The sequence below is a fragment of the Mizuhopecten yessoensis genome, unplaced genomic scaffold (genome assembly GCF_002113885.1).
Source record: "Mizuhopecten yessoensis strain PY_sf001 unplaced genomic scaffold, ASM211388v2 scaffold7597, whole genome shotgun sequence".
Lineage (NCBI taxonomy): Eukaryota > Metazoa > Mollusca > Bivalvia > Pectinida > Pectinidae > Mizuhopecten > Mizuhopecten yessoensis.
Window position 1 is genome coordinate 573,594 of NW_018407127.1, and position 20,673 is coordinate 594,266.

A 20,673-nucleotide genomic window follows, 5' to 3' on the forward strand; every position below is an offset into this window, starting at 1 on the left:
AAAAGTTGACGACACACGACGACGGGCGACGGACGCTGCGGCATAAGCTCACTTGCCATTCGGGCAGGTGAGCTTATACTGTAGACATGAGGTGTTCTGGAAATAAAATAGATTTGATTTATTGTAGCTCGGAAGTGGCTCGGAGATAAAGGATATTTGATACATTGTAGCCCGGAGGTGTTATGAAGTTAGAGTAGATTCAATAGATTGTAGCTAGTTGTTCCGAAGCAGTCTGATATCATCAAATCAGCAGCTAGAATGCAGTCACATTTGATATTTTCTCCATTTTCTCCAACGAAATCTGAGTTATAGATTGAATGTATAAACCAGTCAGATAGTTTGGCATTATATTTCCAACACATATAACCCGAGATGTTACATTTTTTTTTTAGTATTAATTTGAGATTCATCAAAACAAAAGTTATACCTTAGCCTCGCACAGGGCAATTCCACCATCTTCAATACTAAATAAAAATAACTAGCGCTGAGCTTCACATGCTCATCAATTCCATCGCGTCCGAGAAGTTACCTTCTAGACAGAAATGCTGAAATAAAATTGATATTAAATTCGGACCAAAACCTCTTTTTATCCCGAATATTAGGGAGCACAACAATGAGTCACAGTGAAACCATCACGGTAGTACTTCCTTCTCCTACTTCTTTGTTTGAGGAACATAAACAAATACATGAAGGAAGGCTGTTTTCTTTCTGATTACAAAAAGAAATATTTTTCTGACAATATCATTGTTACAAAAACATGTTTCTAATCCACAAAGCATAATTAAAATAAATGAATAATAGTGTTTTTATAGTGTTTGTGACAATGTATTTATAAACAAAAATTCAACTAATTGCACAAAACATTTTCTATACATATAATGTACGTAGGAACTTAACATTCTCTAACTTAAGTTACGAATTTTTAAAACTGGAAATGACTCTGTAAGTCATATCATACCATTGGAATTCTAAGCATTTACACTATTCTTCCTTCACAATTTTAGATATAGTGGTACAGAGCAAAGAGACATGTTCCCTTACGACAAATCCAACTCCACTACGTATACGCCAAACACACATTTATTTACAGTCGAATCTAGTAACGACAAATAGAAAGAATTACTTGCGACAAACATAACACCGGTATGCCAAACAGTCATATCTACTTATAAGTCTAATTTCCTTTTGTCAAAGTAACGAGTAACAGAAAGAACATTACAATGAATACAAATTGAGATAAACGGCTTGTCTCTTTGTTCTTTATTCTAATTTTACCCGTCTGGCTCGATGTTTCTTTTGTCTCCATGATTTTGAATTTCATTCCAATTTGTCTCAGAAGTCTTTTTACGTCCGATGATAATTTGGGTCAGTGTTCTTGAATTTCATCCATCACTGCCAGCGTACTATAAATAGTGTACAATACGACGAAAGATCGAAGTTTGTTATGAAGAAGCAAGACTGTACCAGACTATTGCTGGAGTTGTTGTTTGAGGTCGGTCATGATGTTTTCAAGCTGTGAGACCTGGTCGTTCCAGCGCCTCCTACGGCTTGAGACCTCCTTTAGTTGTCTCCTTAGGCGAGTCAGCTGGGCCGCGTTACGCTTCTATACAGAAAAAAAATACATCAGAATGAAATCAATACTCAATGTCGACATAAACAGACCATAAGAACCGAGGGAACACAGAAACAAAAGGAATGACATCATCAACCAACACGAAATAACTGATGATCAACCAGCTTCTGCGGAAGTGTGCTTCCTGCAACAACTATGGCACCAACCAAATCAATGACTCGGACTCTGTTTCAGATTGTTCATCGTCGTCTTCCAACAGTTTTGAATCTGCAGATATGTTTACCGCTTTTTTCAAAAGTGTGTTCTGTATAGAAGACGATTGTGATCTTCCTCAAATATATGTAAAAAAATGAATTTGACTGCCCGCTAAGCACAATTGTTTTGAATTGTAATGATGTTCAGAAGGCACTTACACAAATAGAAGTTAAAAAAAACCTTGTGGCTACGACAACATATCTGGCGTAGTTTTTAAAAAGTGTGCTGATGAGTTATGTGTACCACTGTGTAACATATACAACCGTTCATTGAAAGATGGTATCTTTCCAAGTATTTTTAAAAGGGCTAATGTTATTCCCATTTTCAAATCTGGTAAACGTAATGAAGTCTCTAATTACAGACCAGTATCTTTACTACCAATTATATCTGAAGATTTTGAAAAACTGGTTGACGTACATTTTTCTAATATTATAAATTCGCTTATCTGCGATGAGCAACATGGCTTTATGCCAAAAAGGTCTACTGTTTCAAACCTTGCATGTTTTACCGATCAGATTTCCGAAGCCTTTGATAAATAAGAGGTCCAAGGGCCATAGCGGTCACCTGAGTTATATCATAGGTACTGGTAGCTATATTTCATTGTTTAGATGTGATATGGAAATCAGCATATAAACTAAGTGAAATACAATATTTGTCATGTCATCAAAGGATAACAATTTTAAAATATCGGTAAATGTTCCCTTTGGGGCCCCGCCCTAGCCCCTGGTTTGACCAAGTTTGAATAATTTTCTGCTGAAAATGGATAAATATACTCAAAAGTGTTATTTCCCTATATAAACTATAATAAACTTTACCCCCTCCCCAAGGGGAACGGATGGCTCAGGGGTCCTGAAATTGACAATTTCAATAAAGCTCCTGATGATCTTTCTATCCAAGCACTGAAATTGACTGTAGTACCTCCGAGTCTGTAGAAGAAGATTTTTGAAATATTGGTAAAATTTCCCTAGGGTTGGGGTCGGAATCCCAATTTTACATTTTAATATCATCTTTCTCCAAGGAAATTCTCACCAAGTAAGAAAAATTTCCTACAGAAAATTGTCAAAATATGCCCAAAAGTGTTGTTTCCCAATATAAACTATAGTAAACTTTAACCTCTCCCCAAGGAGAACGGATATCTCGGGGGCCTGAAATTTAAATTTTAAATAAAGCCCCTGATAATCTTTCCATCCATGCAGAGAAAATGACTATAGTACCTCGGAGTCTGGAGAAGAAGATTTTTGAAATATTGGTTAATTTCCCCTTTGGGGCCCCGCCCTGGCCCCTAGGGTTGGGGTAGGAATCCCAATTTTACAATTTAAAACCATCTTCTTCCAAGGATAGTTCTCACCAAGTAAGAATATTCCCTACAGAAAATTGTCAAAATATGCCCAAAAGTGTTGATTCCCTATATAAACTAAAGTAAAATTTACCCCCTCCCCAAGGGAGACCGATAGCTCAGGGGTCCTGAAATTTACAATTTAAATAAAGCCACTGATGATCTTTCCATCCATGCAGAGAAAATGACTGTAGTACCTCTGAGTCCGGAGAAGAAGATATTTGAAATATTGGTTAATTTTCCCTTTGGGGCCCCGCCCTGGCCCCTAGGGTTGGGGTAGGAATCCCAATTTTACAATTTAAAACCATCCTCTTCCAAGGATAGTTCTCACCAAGTAAGAATATTTCCTACAGAAAATTGTCAAAATATACCCAAAAGTGTTGATTCCCTATATAAACTAAAGAAAAGTTACACCCTCCCTAAGGGAGAACGGATAGCTCAGGGGTCCTGAAATTTACAATTTAAATAAAGCCACTGATGATCTTTCCATCCATGCAGAGAAAATGACTGTAGTACCACTGAGTCTGGAGGAGAAGATTTTTGAAATATTGGTTAATTTTCCCTTTGGGGCCCCACCCTGGCCCCAGGGGTTGGGGTAGGAATCCCAATTTTACAATTTTGTAGCCTCTGCTACCAAGGATGAATCTGACCAAGTTTGAAAAATTCCATCCAATGGTTCTTGAGAAGTTGAAAATGTAAAAGTTTACGCACGACGGACAACGGACACCGACGGACGGAAAGTGATCGGAATAGTAGAATAAAAGTAGAATATACTGATTTTTGAAAAGGCATTTGAAAAAGTAAACCACAGATTATTATTGCATAAGTTAAAATTGTATGGTGTAGAAGGTTGCATTTTAGTTTGGTTTACTACTTATTTGAAAGACAGATTCCAGCGTGTTTCTGCCAACGGGGCAACATCCGGTTGGTGTGATGTAACTTCCGGTGTGCCTCAAGGTTCGATACTTGGACCTAAACTTTTCCTTGTTTTTATCAATGAATTGCCATCTATTATGAAATTTTCTTATACTAATGTTTGAAATGTATGAATTTTAATCACACTATGAACGGTAAGAACCTGAAGAATGAAATGTGTGTGAAAGATCTTGGTGTTTGGCTCACCTCTTCAATGAGTTTTACTACCCAAATTAGACGTATTGTTTCCAAATCAATGCGAATGCTCGGTTTTATAAAACGTACATGTAAAAGTTTTATACAAATACCTGTTTTAAGGTCTTTATATATGTCTTGTCAGGAGTCAGTTAGAGTACTGTTGTCAGATCTGGTCTCCTTACCAAACATCTTTAATTCACCAGGTCGAAGTTGTCCAGAGTAATTATTTGAAAATTTTATGTTTTAAGGCACACGTTGACTACACTTCCATGTCTTACGTTGACTCTTGTAGGCATTTTAATCTTCCTAGCCTCGAACATAGGCGGACATTTTTAGAATGTGTATTTCTTTACAAATGTGTTAAAAGTGCTTTTGATTGTCCATATTTAGTCAAGCAAATGTGTTTTTTTTTAGTCCCTGGTCGTGATCTACGATCAATTCGTTTCAACCAGTTTTACTGCCAGAGAAGTAGAATAAATATTAGAAAGTATAGTATTTTAAACAGGATTCAATGCAATTTTAACTATCTTGATTTTGCACCTGACTGTGATATCTTTCGTTCCTCTCTCGCCGAGTTCAAGTACCTTTTAGTCTTTGTTACATGCATAACTGACTGTGATATTTTGTACTTGTGTTGTAATGTTGTTATCCATTCTGTAAGTGGACCCTTGGGTCTGTTGAATTTGAAATAAAAAAAAAAGTTGATGGCCTCAGACCATAATTAATTTTACTATATGTTACTACCAAAGGAAAAATGAAATTAAAATATTTTAAAACTTTGCCCAGGGTCTGGCTCCTATTTCATATTGTAGGTCTATTCAAACTGAACATACAGTGAGCTGAAAGTACCTCATGACCGGCATTTAAGAAAGATAATTTCATTTGAATGTCACTACCCTGCATATATAGGGAAAATACCCAAAATCACAAAATATCACTGCGCAAGCCTCATAACACATTGTGTCCTGCTGCAAATACAAATATGAAAACTGTGTCAAAAAAAATGGAATAACTAGAATAGATATTGTTGAACAATTAAAAACTGTACAAATCTGTCATAGATCAGACAGGAAAAACTATTTAGTAACTGACCTGAAATGTCCTTATGCACAACGACCCCCGGAATTGTATTTGTGGTCTGAGGCCTGATTAAAAGCTCATAATCATATAAATGCTCATCATCATATAAGCCCTATAAAATGTGTATGATCTTAGCTGTTGATAGGACGTTAAGCCCTATAACATGTGTATGATCTTAGCTGTTGAAAGGATGTTAAGCCCTATAAAACGTGTATGATCTAAGCTGTTGATAGGACGTTAAACCCTATACATAATGTAAAACGTGTATGATCTTAGCTGTTGATATGACGTTAAGCCCTATAAAATGTGTATGATCTTAGCTGTTTATAGGACGTTAAGCCCTATAAAATGTGTATGATCTTAGCTGTTGATATGGCGTTAAGCCCTATAAAATGTGTATGATCTTAGCTGTTGATAGGACGTTAAGCCCTATAAGACGTGTATGATCTTAGCTGTTGATAGGACGTTAAGCCCTATAAAATGTGTATGATCTTAGCTGTTGATAGGACGTTAAGCCCTATAAAACGTGTATGAACTTACATGTAAAACAAGGATGGACTGTTCAAGAAGTCTTTGCTGATTCCGTAAATCGTCAATCTGCATAGAAAGAGAAAGATAATACAAATAAAAAGAAAATGAAGAAGCACATGGTACCTCATAGACCCTTTTAAATTCGAAACTCTGTTTGATTAAAGGGAGATAACAAAACACCAATATAACTATCTTTTATTCAAGGTCGTCTTTAAAATAAAGTTAATTCCAAATTAAAAATGTTTAGAAGTGCTATGAGTACCAGTTTAGCCTTATCTTCAACACCTGTTGCCTGCCCTTCCATCTCTCCCGTCAGATACGTTATGTTATCAGTGACCCGACTATCTGATGTCCCGTTCATCAAATTCATAAACTCCTCTTTATTCAATTCAATTTCTGCCTCTGGAGAGAAAAAAATATAGCCATGATCTAATTCCTTTATCAGGATAGTAACTGCATTCACTTAGTTGTAAATCAGGTTATTAGGACAGCGGTGAATTTTCTTATAGTAGATTGAAAAATCGACATCATGTTGCAATGTATCATTTTAAGAAATCTTTCAATTTGATATTATTGAAATATTTGAACATTAAAATGAATTGAATAATTCGTCTAACATGAAACCACGTTACTTTTTTCATGCAGCCTCTGTACGTCATCTACGTGATTCCGAAGTTCAATCATGGTGTCACTTTGGTTCTCCTGCTGGGCTACCGTACGTATATAGTCGGCAATTTTCATTTGATAACTTTCAATCTTCCTACAGTAGAAATGTCAAAACAAAGAGCAATGGGTAATACTGACGTCCAGATTGAAGCACCAAGGTGGTCTTTGTTTTTTTGGTGAACAGTTAATTAAAAATTACACTAATATGCTACTACATGTAATGAAATTCCATTAAGCCAATGCGTTTACTGAAAGAGCGTTATGCCACCACATATACTGAAAAAGTAGTATGCTATCTGCTGAAATACTAGTATACTATTGCGTTTTCTGAAATATAAGTATGCTGCTGCGTTTTCAAAAATACTAGTATGCTATTGCGTTTTCCGAAATACTGGTATGCTATTGCGTTTTCCGAAATACTGGTATGCTATTGCGTTTTCCGAAATACTGGTATGCTACTGCGTTTTCTGAAATACTAATATGCTCTTTCGTCTACTGAAAAAATAGTATGCTACTCAGTTACAGAAATACAAGTAATCATACTGAGTTTTAGTCCTACAATTCAGAACAAGATTGTATTGAACTTTATACCTGCATTGATACGTGCATATAAAGTGGCTCGTTTCTTATGTTACCTTTTCTGCAGGTCATACTCCTCCTGTTTGTAACGAACAGCCTGGTGAATGTCTTTGCATATCAACACATAACTGGCCACCTCTGGTACCAAACAAATCACATTTTATGTTTTAAAATTAGGGTGTATCTGAAGGTGGGTATTAGTGAAAGTGTGAAGAAGTGAACTTCTATTAGTATTATGTGCAGTATCTAAATTCGTCGGTGTAAATGCTTTTGTTATAGCGTGTATGACTTTCGCGTTGGATGTCTAAACAGTATGTGTAGATGATGGTTGATTATGCTGGGATTATTACATGCTGATGTTATGATGGTTGTGATTATAATGATGTTGGTATGATGACCTGATGATGAGGATAATTTAAGGATGCATCAATTATGTAATTTGACACGATGATGATGTGCAGGTTTAAAAGTGAGGTAGCGACATTTTTATGTATTTTTTTTATCGTTCAGAAACACTTTTTTGAATATCAAATTCAAACAAAAATCCATTTATCGTCTTATGACTTTAATACATGCATGGAAACACGAAAAACATATGTAATAACAACCCTTGAGACGTCATAAATATCGATTAGAATCGAAATAACCCCACTAGGCCTGTATTGTTGACTGGTTATGCCATGACTGGGCATTCGTCTGTCTTATAGGCAAAAACGATCTAGTAAATTTTGATTAAATTTTGTCTAGAGCATACTTTGGCGAGTTTGATTCAATCTTGAAGTATTAACAGATAGTTTTCATCCCTGAAAGTAGTGTAGCCAGATCAAGAAAACAAAATAATGTAAAATACTTCAATTCCTTTTCCTTCATAAGCTATTTAGTGATTTGACCACTGTGCTCTTGGTTACCTGGGACAAGGGGAATCAAATCTTCCAAAAAGTGAATGAAAAATATTCCAAGTCACCATTATATAACCATTTACACAATCAAGGTGATGCCATGCTAAACCCTAACCCTACCTCGGGGAACTGTTATCTGGAACATTCACATCTTTTGATGGCCTCGAGCCCGACCACTGGACCAAGGGAAGTTAATGCTATCGCCACAATGACGGCAAAGTGGCCCGGTTCAATTGGGATACACATATTATTGCAAAATGTTAACCTGTTCTCAACTTATATTCATTGTACTATTTGATATACTCGCACCATGCTTGGCATACATTAAATTTAAGGAAAAAATTATATGAACTATATATACTACTCACATTTTGCTAAGGATCACTTTTATTTTTGGGCATATGTGAAAATAAATACTTTATTTGGTTTATACTGAGATTATTTTTGAAAATTGATTGTTCTTTTAATTCATCAGCATGCAAAAATTCCAAAAATCGTAATTACAGCTGGAAAATGAGCCACAGGAAAAGGGTTACTCTTAAAATTGGTAACAATGAGGTATTCACTAAAAAACTGAAATTGCACAAAACTCATCTTTAATAAACAGAAACTGTTTAAGCATCGAGTGTGACGCTCATGACTATCAATTACAGCTTCACAACGTATGCGCATGCCCCGAATGAGATCGCGTATCCGGTTTTGTTGGATAGCGTTCCACTCAGCTACCAAAGCTATTCATAGCACCTGGAGCGTTCTTGGCTAAACATTTCTGGCAGAGAGAGCTGTCTGAAGCATGTCCCACACATGCTCGATTGGATATAGATCCGGCGAGCGGGCTGGTCAATCCATTCGTTGAATAGTCTCTTGTTGTAGATACTGCTCAGTCACCCTTGTTCTATGTGGCCTAGCATTGTCGTCCATAAAGATGAAGGCAGGGCCGATAGCACCAGCGTAGGGTCTGACATAGGCATCAAGGATTTCATCGAAGTAAATCCGGGCCGTAACGGTACCATTATGGAAGACATGGAGGTCAGTTTTCCCACGAAGGCCTATGCCTCCCCCCACCATCACTGAACCTCCACCCTATCGGTCATGTTCTACAACGTAACCTGCCTGGAACCTCTCCCCAGGTTGTCGCCATACTATAACGCGCTTGTCGGTGAAGTCGAGACAGAATCTTGACTCGTCAGTAAAAAGAACCGGTTCCCATTTCTGAAGAGTCCAAGTGCTGTGAGCTTGGGCCCAATCTAATAAGTCCCTAACATGGCGGACAATTAAAGGAACTCGTATTGCTGGTCCACGTGACCTTAAACCAGCATCATAAAGACGATTCCTAACTGTCTGAGTGGCTATCCGGGTACCAGAAGCATTTAGGAGGTCATTTCTTAAAGCTGTGGCAGTCTGGAACCTGTGACACCGTGCCTGTATGAGCAAAAATTAATCTTGTCGCTGCGTTGTAGCCCTAGAACGACATCCAGCATGGAAGGGTTTCCGTTAGCTTGGAAACGATTCCACATTCTTGCCACCACCTTTGAGACACCCCAAGGTCTGCTGCAACCTGACGTTGAGACATGCTAGTTTGCAGCATTCCTATTCCCCGAATGTTTTCACCGTCATTTTAACGTTGTCTGGTTCGTCTTTGTGTCATATTAAAACAAAAACACGCAAAGAATATTCATCAAATTGATTTCATTAACAATTTGAACAACGCCCTTATTAGCCTACATAATGTAGCTTAGCCTTGGAAAGGGGTGTACACGTGGAAAAGCGTGTACTCGCTTTTATGGTTAACTGAACACATTCACACAGGACGATTTGGAAGGCTAAAATATTTGCCCAAAACAGTACGGAAGGAAAATAAAATATCTTTTCTAACATTTTGATTTTCTTTTTCAAAATATAGGTGATCCTTAGCAAAATTTGAGTAGTATATATTCAAGCCACTTTAACAACAAATTGAAATGATTTCACAGACCATTGCTACCAATAAAGTTTTTTATACTGACCTAAAAAAATATAGTGAAGGACAATAACCGGAACTTTTGTTTGATTGAAATGAATCCAGCAGGTTTGAGCATTGTTCACATCGTGTTTGGTTGTCTCTGACCGTATGGATCTCGATGAGAATTTGAACATCCTATCAGAGGACAGGCAGCAATCATTGAATGGAAATTAATCCAAAATAAAACAACACTTGATGAAAGTCAAAGAAGGATTTAATCCATTTGTCCCCACCAAATTAGTTTTTGAAAGATTAACATCTATTTCTTGTTATTGGGCGTAAAATCAATATTAAACGTATTTAAAACATATCTACCTCAATTTCCCATATATGGTCTCAACCTTGTGCCTCAAGAAAAGTATACCATATATTTATAAACAATGTGTCATTTTGACTAAGGGATTCTCCATAAACCGATCTAGTCGGAAGTCATTCATCGGTTCTGGATAAGTAGATTGTATATATATAGGGGTTGGTGACAGACACTGGCAAAGAGATATGACATACATTTTTTGGGGTTTTGGTTATTAACCAACCTTGCTGTAATGTATTACACTGTTTGGTTCCCTCAATGACCGACTTCATAGTGCAACTGATATTGTGAGTTACAATGGAGACATCATCCCTCAATGCTTTGATATCCTTCTCACCTAAAATTTAACAAATGAAACACAATTACGAACGCGAATGAAACTAACGTACAGAAGACGTATATGCATCGCTAAAACATTGCCCGGCAAATGACGTTAAAATACATTCGAAGTTAAAAACAAAAGCTGTTGGAGAACATAAAAGCTCGCCTGTTGGTGATATATCAGCAGGAACACATGTTAAAACCTCGCTACAATGTCTGTCATTTTAGTTGCCACCTCGCTTATCACCAACATATTCAAGGTCCCTTCATTCTGTTTTTCTTAAGATTTACTTTATACTTTCCGACAATTTATTGCCAAACTCCTTTATAATGGCAGCATTTCTTTAAACAAATGGTGGCAATAAAACGAGGACCTTAACATGTTGTGTATTTCAAAAGAACAGACCAGACAACGTGAATTAGTCAACAGCGTATTGATGGTGGTGATCAAGCAATGCAAAAGAAAACTTGCCCAATCACTAAAACCCTAGTCCAATTAAGCTGTTTTTTGCCCCCGAAATACGAAAATATTGTTCGGCACATTGCTAACACTCCATATAATGTCTCAATCTTATAATAGACATCAGTGTATTGAGTGTGATGATCGAGCACCTTCTGAAAAAAAGAACTTGCCCAAAATCTTTAATCTCAGTGAATTTGGACGCCGACTCCGGGGTGACTGCATTAGACGGAAGTCGGAACTAGACACATGGTAATGGTACAACAAAAACAAAATTAATAAACCGACTCAACAAANAGCACTCCATGATAGGTGCTGTAAGTACATATGAAATTTCAGAAAGATCCATCCAGTACTTGAGATATAGAGAACAAACTTCAAACAGAGCCCCACCCCTATGCCCCTACGGGGGTCATACCCACCAATTATATAAAATTGAGTTACCGTCACCCAAGGATGCTCCACACTAAATAAGGATAAAATCCCTTAATCCCGATGGTCGGAGAAGGATTTTAAAGATTTTACCTCTATTTCTCCTATTGGACCCCGCCCTTCTGCCCCCCTCGGAGACCACACCAACTGCTAATACAAAATTGAGTCCCCTTGGCCCAGGGATGCTCCAGTCTAAATAAGGAAAAAAGCCCTTAATCCCTATGGTAGAAAAAGGATTTTAAAGGTTTTACCTCTACTTTCCCTATTGGGCCCCGCCTCTCTGCCTACAGGGGGGTCAGACACACCGTTTATACAAAATTGGTTGCCCTTCACCCAAGAATGCTTCAGATCAAATATGGACAAAATCCTGTCATTCCTACCGAAGAAGAAGGATATTGAAGATTTACGTCTATTTCTACTATTGGGCCCCACCCCTCAGGTCAAAGGAGGGCCACACCCACCGTTTATACAAAATTGGTTCCCCTTTACCCAAGGATGTTCCACACCAAATATGGACCAAATCCTTTCATTCCTACAGTAGAATAAGGATTTTAAAGAATAATTTGCTATGTTTCCCCTATTGGGCTCCGCCCCTCAGGCCCCTGGGGGGCCAGACCCCTGATTTATACAAAATATGATCCCCTTCACCCAAGGATGCTTCAGATTAAATATGGACCAAATCCTTTCATTCCTACAGAAGAAGGATTTTAAAGAATAATTTGCTATGTTTCCCCTATTGGGCCCCGCCCCTCAGGCACCTGGGGGCCAGATCCACGGGGTATACAAAATTGGTTCCCCTTCACCCAAGAATGCTTCAAACCAAATATGGAACAATCCTTTCATTCCTACAGAAGAAGAAGGATTTTAAAGAATAATTTGCTATGTTTCTCGTATTGGGCCCCGCCCCTCAGCCCCCAGTGGGGCAAGACCCACCATTTATACAAACTTTGTTCCCCTTTCCTCAAGAGTGCTTCTGATTAAATATAGACCAAATCCTTTCATTCCTACAGAAGAAGAAGGATTTTAAAGAATAATTTGCTGTTTCCCCTATTGGGCCGCCCCTCAGGCCCCTGGTGAGCCGACCCATGGTTTATACAAAATTTGTTCCCCATTACCCAAGGATGCTCCACACCAAATATGGACCAAATCCTTTCATTTCTACAGAAGAAGAAGGATTTTAAAGAAGAATTTGCCATATTTCCCTTTTTGGCCCTGCCCCTCAGGCCCCTGGGGGGGCAAGACCCATCATTTATACAAAATTAGTTCTTCTTCACCCAAGGTTGCATCACACCAAATTTTGTTAAATTCCGCTCAGTTGTTCATGACTAGTAGTGTAAAGTTGCCGGACGCCGGACGCTGGGGTATGGCATAAGCTCACCTTGGTCCTTCGGACCAGGTGAGCTAAAAAACATTAACTCCGGAAGTACTGTATCAGAGATGAATAAAACCAGGTTCTCTGGAAGGTATATTGTTAACTGAAACCAGGAGCTGCGAAAAGGCAAGTGTTTATTGAAACTAGATGTTGTAGACGGGTCAGTGTTTACTGAAAACAGGTGTTTTTGAAGGGTCAATTTTACAGAAACGAGATGTTTTGGAGGGGTCATTGTTTACTGAAACCAGATGGTTTGAACGGGTTAATGCTTACTAAAACCTGATGTTTTGGACGGGTCATTGTTTACTAAAACCAGATGTTTTGGACGGGTCATTGTTTACTGAAACCAGATGTTTTGGACGGGTCATTGTTTACTGAAACAAGATGTTTTGGACGATTCAATGCTTACTAAAACCAGGTGTTTTGGACGGGTCATTGTTTACTGAGACCAGATGTTTTGGACGGGTCATTGTTTACTGAAACAAGATGTTTTGGACGATTCAATGCTTACTAAAACCAGGTGTTTTGGACGGGTCATTGTTTACTGAGACCAGATGTTTTGGACGGGTCATTGTTTACTGAAACCAGATGTTTTGGACGGGTCATTGTTTACTGAGACAAGATGTTTTCAACAATTCAATGCTTACTAAAACCAGATGTTTTGGACGGGTCAATGCTTACTAACGGGTCATTGTTTACTGAGACCAGATGTTTTGGACGGGTTAATGCTTACTAAAACCAGGTGTTTTGGATGGGTCATTGTTTACTGAAACCAGATGTTTTGGACGGGTCATTGCTTATTAAACCCAAGTGTTTTGGACGGGTCAATGCTAACTAAAACCTGATGTTTTGGATGGGTCATTGTTTACTGAAACCAGATGTTTTTGACGGGTCATTGCTTATTAAAACCAGATGTTTTGGACGGTTCAATGCTTACTAAAACCAGATGTTTTAGATGGGTCATTGTTTATTGAAACCAGTTGTTGTAGACGGGTCAGTGTTTACTGAAAACAGGTGTTTTTGAAGGGTCAATTTTACAGAAACGAGATGTTTTGGAGGGGTCATTGTTTACTGAAACCAGATGTTTTGGACGGGTCATTGTTTACTAAAACCAGATGTTTTGGTCGGGTCATTGTTTACTAAAACCAGATGTTTTGGACGGGTCATTGTTTACTAAAACCAGATGTTTGGGACGGGTCAATGCTTACTAAAACCAGATGTTTTGGACGGGTCATTGTTTGCTGAGACCAGATGTTTTGGACAGGTCAATGCTTACTAAAACCAGATGTTTTGGACGGGGCATTGCTTACTAAAACCAGATGTTTTGGACGGGGCATTGCTTACTAAAACCTGATGTTTTGGATGGGTCATTGTTTACTGAAACCAGATTTTTTGGACCTAATTTACTAAAACCAGATTTTTTTGGGACGGATCAACGTACTGCAGCCCTGTAAGAGGTTTTGTCTTTTTTAATGTGACTTTGATGATATACATATAAATTATGAGCGTTTTCCCCTTTGTCCGAGTGTTTGTTTATTAACAACATATCTGAAAGGTGTATATGTGTACATATTATAAGATGATGTTATTTTAAAGTTACTTAAGAGCTAACTCATACACATATCATAGACATAATGTGTAATGTTGCATATAACCTTAAATAAATCAGAGTTGAAATATAATGCACAGATTTATCATGTTAACGGTGTCCATGACAAAATTATCATAAATGGTGACATGCTGACAATGTCATCAGTTTAGAACCACAAAGGGATCGTCTTGACATAAAAGCAACTATTAAACCTGTCTTTATTTAACATATACATGTAATTTCAAATGGGGAGATGGGGAAATATTAACATAACATAGCATAGTATTAGGGAATTAGACTTTGAACAAATTTCAATATCTTTCTGCAGTGAAAAAAATCACAAACTTTAAGCATTATAATCACAAAAATGTATTTTGCTTTGTGTTACCATAGAAACAGAAAACAAGAAATCCCAGAGGGATGTTGGCGCCCACCATCGTACCATCTTCATTAATTCGATTTTTTCTCTTCTTTTCTCTAACCTGTTTGATCGAGTCATGTTAACTCATTCACCCCTGAAATTTCATAATTAACTATTCCAACCTTTGAATTGGAAGAGTTCAAATGTGTGTTCAGGGGTGAATGAGTTAACAGTAAATGCACCTTGAGGTAACTTTTGAACTAAACTTAATAATGTTGTATATAAAAGACAAACTTCAAAGTGAGTTTGTCATTTCACATATTTACTAGTACAGTACTTAATGTGAAAGAAATAGAACCGATCATTGCAATATGAGAAAGATCTGTTTAGTTCTTCCTTCGGCCGTTTTGTTTTTATGATCAGTCTCAAAATATATAACATGCAGAAGGTGGTATCAAGGGGAATCTACATATCAAATTGGAGAAAGACCCTCATGTTATTCCTGAGAAATAGTACTAGCAAACATTCAATGTCAAAAATAGAAGATGGCCACCAGTCGGCCATTTTGTGTATTTGATCAGTTTCAAAAGTAAACATGAACAATAAAGGATAGTGGGGAACCTGCATATAGAATTTGAGAAAGAACACTCCAGTACTTCCTTGGAAATAGCACTAAAAAACCTTAACTGTCTAATCAAAGATTTGTTTATCCAATCAGTCTAATAAGAAAACAAGCACAACTTCATACCAATTAAGGCAAACCCACATATAAAATTTAAGAAAGACCACTCCAGTACTTAGAAAAAGCCATAAGAAACCTTCACTGTAAAATTCAAGAAGGCAACCTGTCGGCCTTTTTATCTGATCATTCTCAAAATTAAACATGCACAACTACAGACCAAGGGGTTACTACATATAAAAACTTGAGAAAGATCTCTCAAGTACTTTCTGAGAAATCTATATCCATAACAAACTTTCACTTTCAAAATCCAAGATAGCTGTCTGTCAGCTATTTTGTTTATCTGATCGGTCTCAAAAGTTAACCTGCACAGTTAGGACCAAGGGGAACCTACCTACTTATAAAGTTCGAGAAAGATCCCTCCAGTACTTCTTGAGAAATAGCTATAACAAGAATTGTTTAAGGACGTACGACGGATGCAGGGCGATTTGAATAGCACACCATCAGATGATGGTGGGCTAAAAGTGTAGTATGAAAAAAACTGCAACATAGCAAAAGGCACTACTAGACCATTAGTACAATACATGTATAAAGTTTCGCAAAGTTATCTTGAAAAGTTTTGGAGTTATGCGATATAAATCTGATTTCCCGGACGAACTAATGGGCAGACTGAATGTAAGCTTAGACCAATCAGAGGCCAGTATTCAATCACTCCAACACACAGGGCAACAAAACTGAAGGTGTTGAGTTCGCACAATGCTTTTTTTGGAGGTGTGCCCCGGAAACTGTGAATTTGGCAGTTTTAGCTGTGTTTCTATGGTAACAGAAAAAAAACATAGTAAATGAAAGCTGCTGAATAGCAAAAGACAATACTACGTATATTATTAGTACATTTATAAGGTTTCCCGAAGTTATCTTCGATGGGTTTGGAGTAATATTCCAGAAACTGTATATCATAGACAAACAGACGAACAGATGATCCGCGTCTGTATATCCCCGGCCAACTTCCTTGAGAGGGGGATAATAAAATAGATATAAAATCAAGACACATGCTCCTTTCTTGTGTTAGGATACTATGTATGCTTTACACTTTATGAGGCAGCTACTTTGAGGGTATGCTTTACACTTTATGAGACAGCATACTTTGAGGGTATGATTTACACTTTATGAGGCAACTACTTTGGGGGTATACTTTACAATTATGAGCCAGCTACTTTGAAGGTATGCTTTACGCTTGATGAGGCAGCTACTTTGAGGGTATGCTTTACACTTGATGAGGCAGCTACTTTGAAGGTATGCTTTACACTTTATGAGACAGCATACTTTGAGGGAATGCTTTACACTTATGAGGCAGCTACTTTGAGGGTATGCTTTACACTTATGAGGCAGCTACTTTTAGGGTATGCTTTACACTTTACGAGGCAGCTACTTTGAGGGTATGCTTTACACTTTATGAGTCAGCTACTTTGAGGGTATGCTTTAGACTTGATGAGGCAGATACTTTGAGGGTATGCTTTACACTTATGAGGCAGGCACTTTTAGGGGATGCTTTACACTTTACGAGGCAGCTACTTTGAGGGTATGCTTTACACTTATGAGGCAGCTATTTTGAGGGTATACTTTAGACTTGATGAGGCAGCTACTTTGAGGGTATGCTTTACACTTGATGAGGCAGCTACTTTGAGGGTATGCTTGACACTTGATGAGGCAGCTACTTTGAGGACTGCCAGAATGGTATTTTACTTTTGCATATTATGCTTATGGCATAATGAGAAGAGCTGATCTACTCCTTCCAATACAACTCTGGACTTGTCTTTTGGGTGTGTCTCAGTAGGTACCTTGTTGTCAGAGGGATGTGTCATGACTCATGAACAGTATCAAAGCTGAGAAACGGAAACTTGATGACATCCTTAAGAGGTCCACATAGCACAGTAGTTCTCGGTGACAATTGTAGCTGTTGCAAAGATTTAACCCAAAATAAACACAGAAAAAAGAAAATGACTTACCTTCTTCATACTCTTTCTGTAACAGATATGCTATACTTGTATGTGGGGAATCAATATGCACTGATACATAGTGTGATACATATGCAAGACCACACACTTGTGTTTTTCTAACAAATCAGAAAGCATGAGTTTGCTCGGACATATATACGTCCGTGCAATAAATTAGTGCTTTCTGATTCGTTAGAAAAACACAAGTGTGTGGTCTTGCTTTTATCACATACCTTCTGTATTTGGTAGAGATCGATACAAAGATCACACATGTGTGACACAAACCGACAGAAAACATCGACAGAAAATTGTTGTATTACTATTGTAAGATTACATAAGTGATAAATTGTGTACTTGACCAGGCCATGCAGCTCAGCTGTAATGTTATCTTTGTATGTTAGCAGTAGTATAACATGGTTAAGCTGATATTGTAAGTGACCTGCATATTCATGTTTTTATACCAATACACTTCAGAAAACATTATACTACTGAAAACTATCCAGAGAGGGCTACTGAATTGGCTATTTACTACAGAACTAGAGATGTTTGGAGTAAGTCTTGTCACTGTGAATTAATTGACCAATCCACGTGTTTGCTCAAGCTTTTTTCTGTCCGTACTTACTGTTTTTCCATCCTCCATTCTTACCATATTACTTGTAAATAGTACAAGACAATAAAGTGTTTTCAGTAGGGATTAGTCGACAAACAACTACCGGTATGTAAGTGTATAAGCTCTCACAACTTTCACTTTACTAAAGTACTCTGGTAGCATGACATATTGCGTTTCAATTATTTGACTAAACAGAGCCATTGTTTTGTAAAGTTACTAGAATATTAATTAGTTAGCTGAACATTTATGTATCTACCTGTAATGTTACAAGTGTATTAATTACCTGTATGTTTATATATTTACCTGCAATGTTACAAGTGTATTAGTGACCTGTATGTTTATATTTTTACCTGTATTGTTACAAATGTATTAGTTACCTGTATGTTTATATATTTACCTGTAATGTTACAAGTGTATAAGTGAACTGTACGTTTACATGTACATATGTGACAGGTGTGCTAGTTCTCCGTGGGCCTGTATATGTACCTGTAATGTTATAAGTGTGCTAGTTCCCCGTGGGCCTGTATATATACCTGTAATGTTACAGGTGTATTAGTAACCTGTGGGCCTCGATATAAACCTGTAATGTTACAGGTGTATTAGTAACCTGTACCTTTATATATGTGACAAGTTTGCTAGTTCCCTGTGGGGCTGTATATATGCCTGTAATGTTACAGGTGTATTAGTAACCTGTGGGCCTCGATATAAACCTGTAATGTTACAGGTGTATTAGTAACCTGTCCCTTTATATATGTGACAAGTTTGCTAGTTCCCTGTGGGCCTGTATATGTACCTGTAATGTTATAAGTGTGCTAGTTCCCCGGGGGCCTGTATATATACCTGCAATGTTACAGGTGTATTAGTAACCTGTGGGCCTCGATATAAACCTGTAATGTTACAGGTGTATTAGTAACCTGTGGGCCTGGATATATACCTGTAATGTTACAGGTGTACTAGTAACCTGTACGTTTATATATGTGACAAGTTTGCATGTAACCTGTGGGCCTGTATATGTACCTGTAATGTTACAAGTGTATTAGTAAACTGTGGGCCTGTATATGTACCTGTAGTGTTATAAGTGGGCTAGTTCCCCGTGGGCCTGTATATATTCCTGTAATGTTACAGGTGTACTAGTAACCTGTACGTTTATATATGCGACAAGTTTGCATGTAACCTGTGGGCCTGTATATGTACCTGTAATGTTACAAGTGTATTAGTAAACTGTGGGCCTGTATATGTACCTGTAATGTTACGGGTGTATTAGTTCCCTATTGGCCTGTATATGTACCTTTAATGTTTCAAGTGTGCTAGTTCCCTGTGGGCCTGTATATGTACCTGAAATGTTATAAGTGTGCTAGTTCCCCGTGGGCCTGTATATATACCTGTAATGTTATAAGTGTGCTAGTTCCCTGTGTGCCTGTATATATACCTGTAATGTTACAGGTGTATAGTAACCTGTGGGCCTGTATATGTACCTGTAATGTTACAAGTGTGCTAGTTCCCTGTGTGCCTGTATATATACCTGTAATGTTATAAGTGTGCTAGTTCCCCGTGGGCCTGTATATATACCTGTAATGTTACAGGTATATTAGTAACCTGTGGGCCTGTATATGTACCTGTAATGTTATAAGTGTGCTAGTTCCCCGTGGTCCTGTATATATACCTGTAGCCTCCTAAGCAAAGAAAGAGGCCACAAGGAAAAACAAAAAAAATATTCTCAGCAATATATTTTAAGTAGGCCAGACAATTAACTCTTGAGCGATTCAAGACAGGCCGAACGTAAATATCTAGTGAAAATTCTTGAGCGATTCAAGACAGTATACATGAAGATATCTAGAGCAAACCCTTAAGCGATTCAAGAGCTGATACTCATATATATAAGTAGTAAAGAAAGCTTTTAAGCGATTTAAAAGCAGAGAGCTTTGCCTTGAGCGATTCAAGAGAGGCAAACTGACCACCAGACTTAAGCGATTTAAGAGCTGGCAAGACGAAACTCCTGAGCGATTCGAGAGCCTAGTAGAATCAAGAATAGACAGAAAAATTAAAGCAAAAGCAGTAAAATAATCAACAGATAAGTAAATAATATTACAGAAAAGTATTGGGGGGAAAATTCCCCAGGAATTAAAACCCTAGGGATAAAAGAGTGAGTAACCCAATGGAAGCACAAGATACCCTGAATACAATATTATAAGCAATAACGGAAACTTCAATGAAAACAGATACATCTCATGATCATCACAAAAGAATACAAAAGATGGCAGAAGTAAAATAATCAAACATATATAGCTTATTAGTATCAATAAAGCTCATGGAGCAGCTGGGGTAGGTGGGTGGGTACGCGAAAAGCAAACACACCAACACCCGCCGTAAATCAATAATGAGGGGCACTGACAATACCACATACCCTCTAGGGGTTAATGCTGATTGGTTAACACTCCCCTAATTTGCATAAAGACATAAGCATGAAAAACCTAGATACAAGAATATTACAACACGTAAACAAGGA

General features: G+C 37.6%; 1 protein-coding gene across 2 annotated transcripts in view; it reads right to left on the bottom strand.

The window, feature by feature from the left end:
• Nucleotides 1–860: 860 nt before the first annotated feature.
• LOC110453984 overlaps nt 861–20,673 on the bottom strand; it is a 77,797-nt gene continuing 57,984 nt past the window's right edge. For both annotated transcript variants that reach the window (XM_021503250.1, XM_021503249.1), the window contains exons 4-10: nt 17,570–17,585; nt 10,571–10,684; nt 7,190–7,271; nt 6,521–6,648; nt 6,151–6,290; nt 5,898–5,954; nt 861–1,603 (exon numbers count right to left, since the gene is read on the bottom strand). In XM_021503250.1, the coding sequence (XP_021358925.1) occupies nt 1,469–1,603; nt 5,898–5,954; nt 6,151–6,290; nt 6,521–6,648; nt 7,190–7,271; nt 10,571–10,684; nt 17,570–17,585 (672 nt within the window). In that variant the 3' untranslated portion in view covers nt 861–1,468. The remainder of the gene's footprint in view (nt 1,604–5,897; nt 5,955–6,150; nt 6,291–6,520; nt 6,649–7,189; nt 7,272–10,570; nt 10,685–17,569; nt 17,586–20,673) is intronic.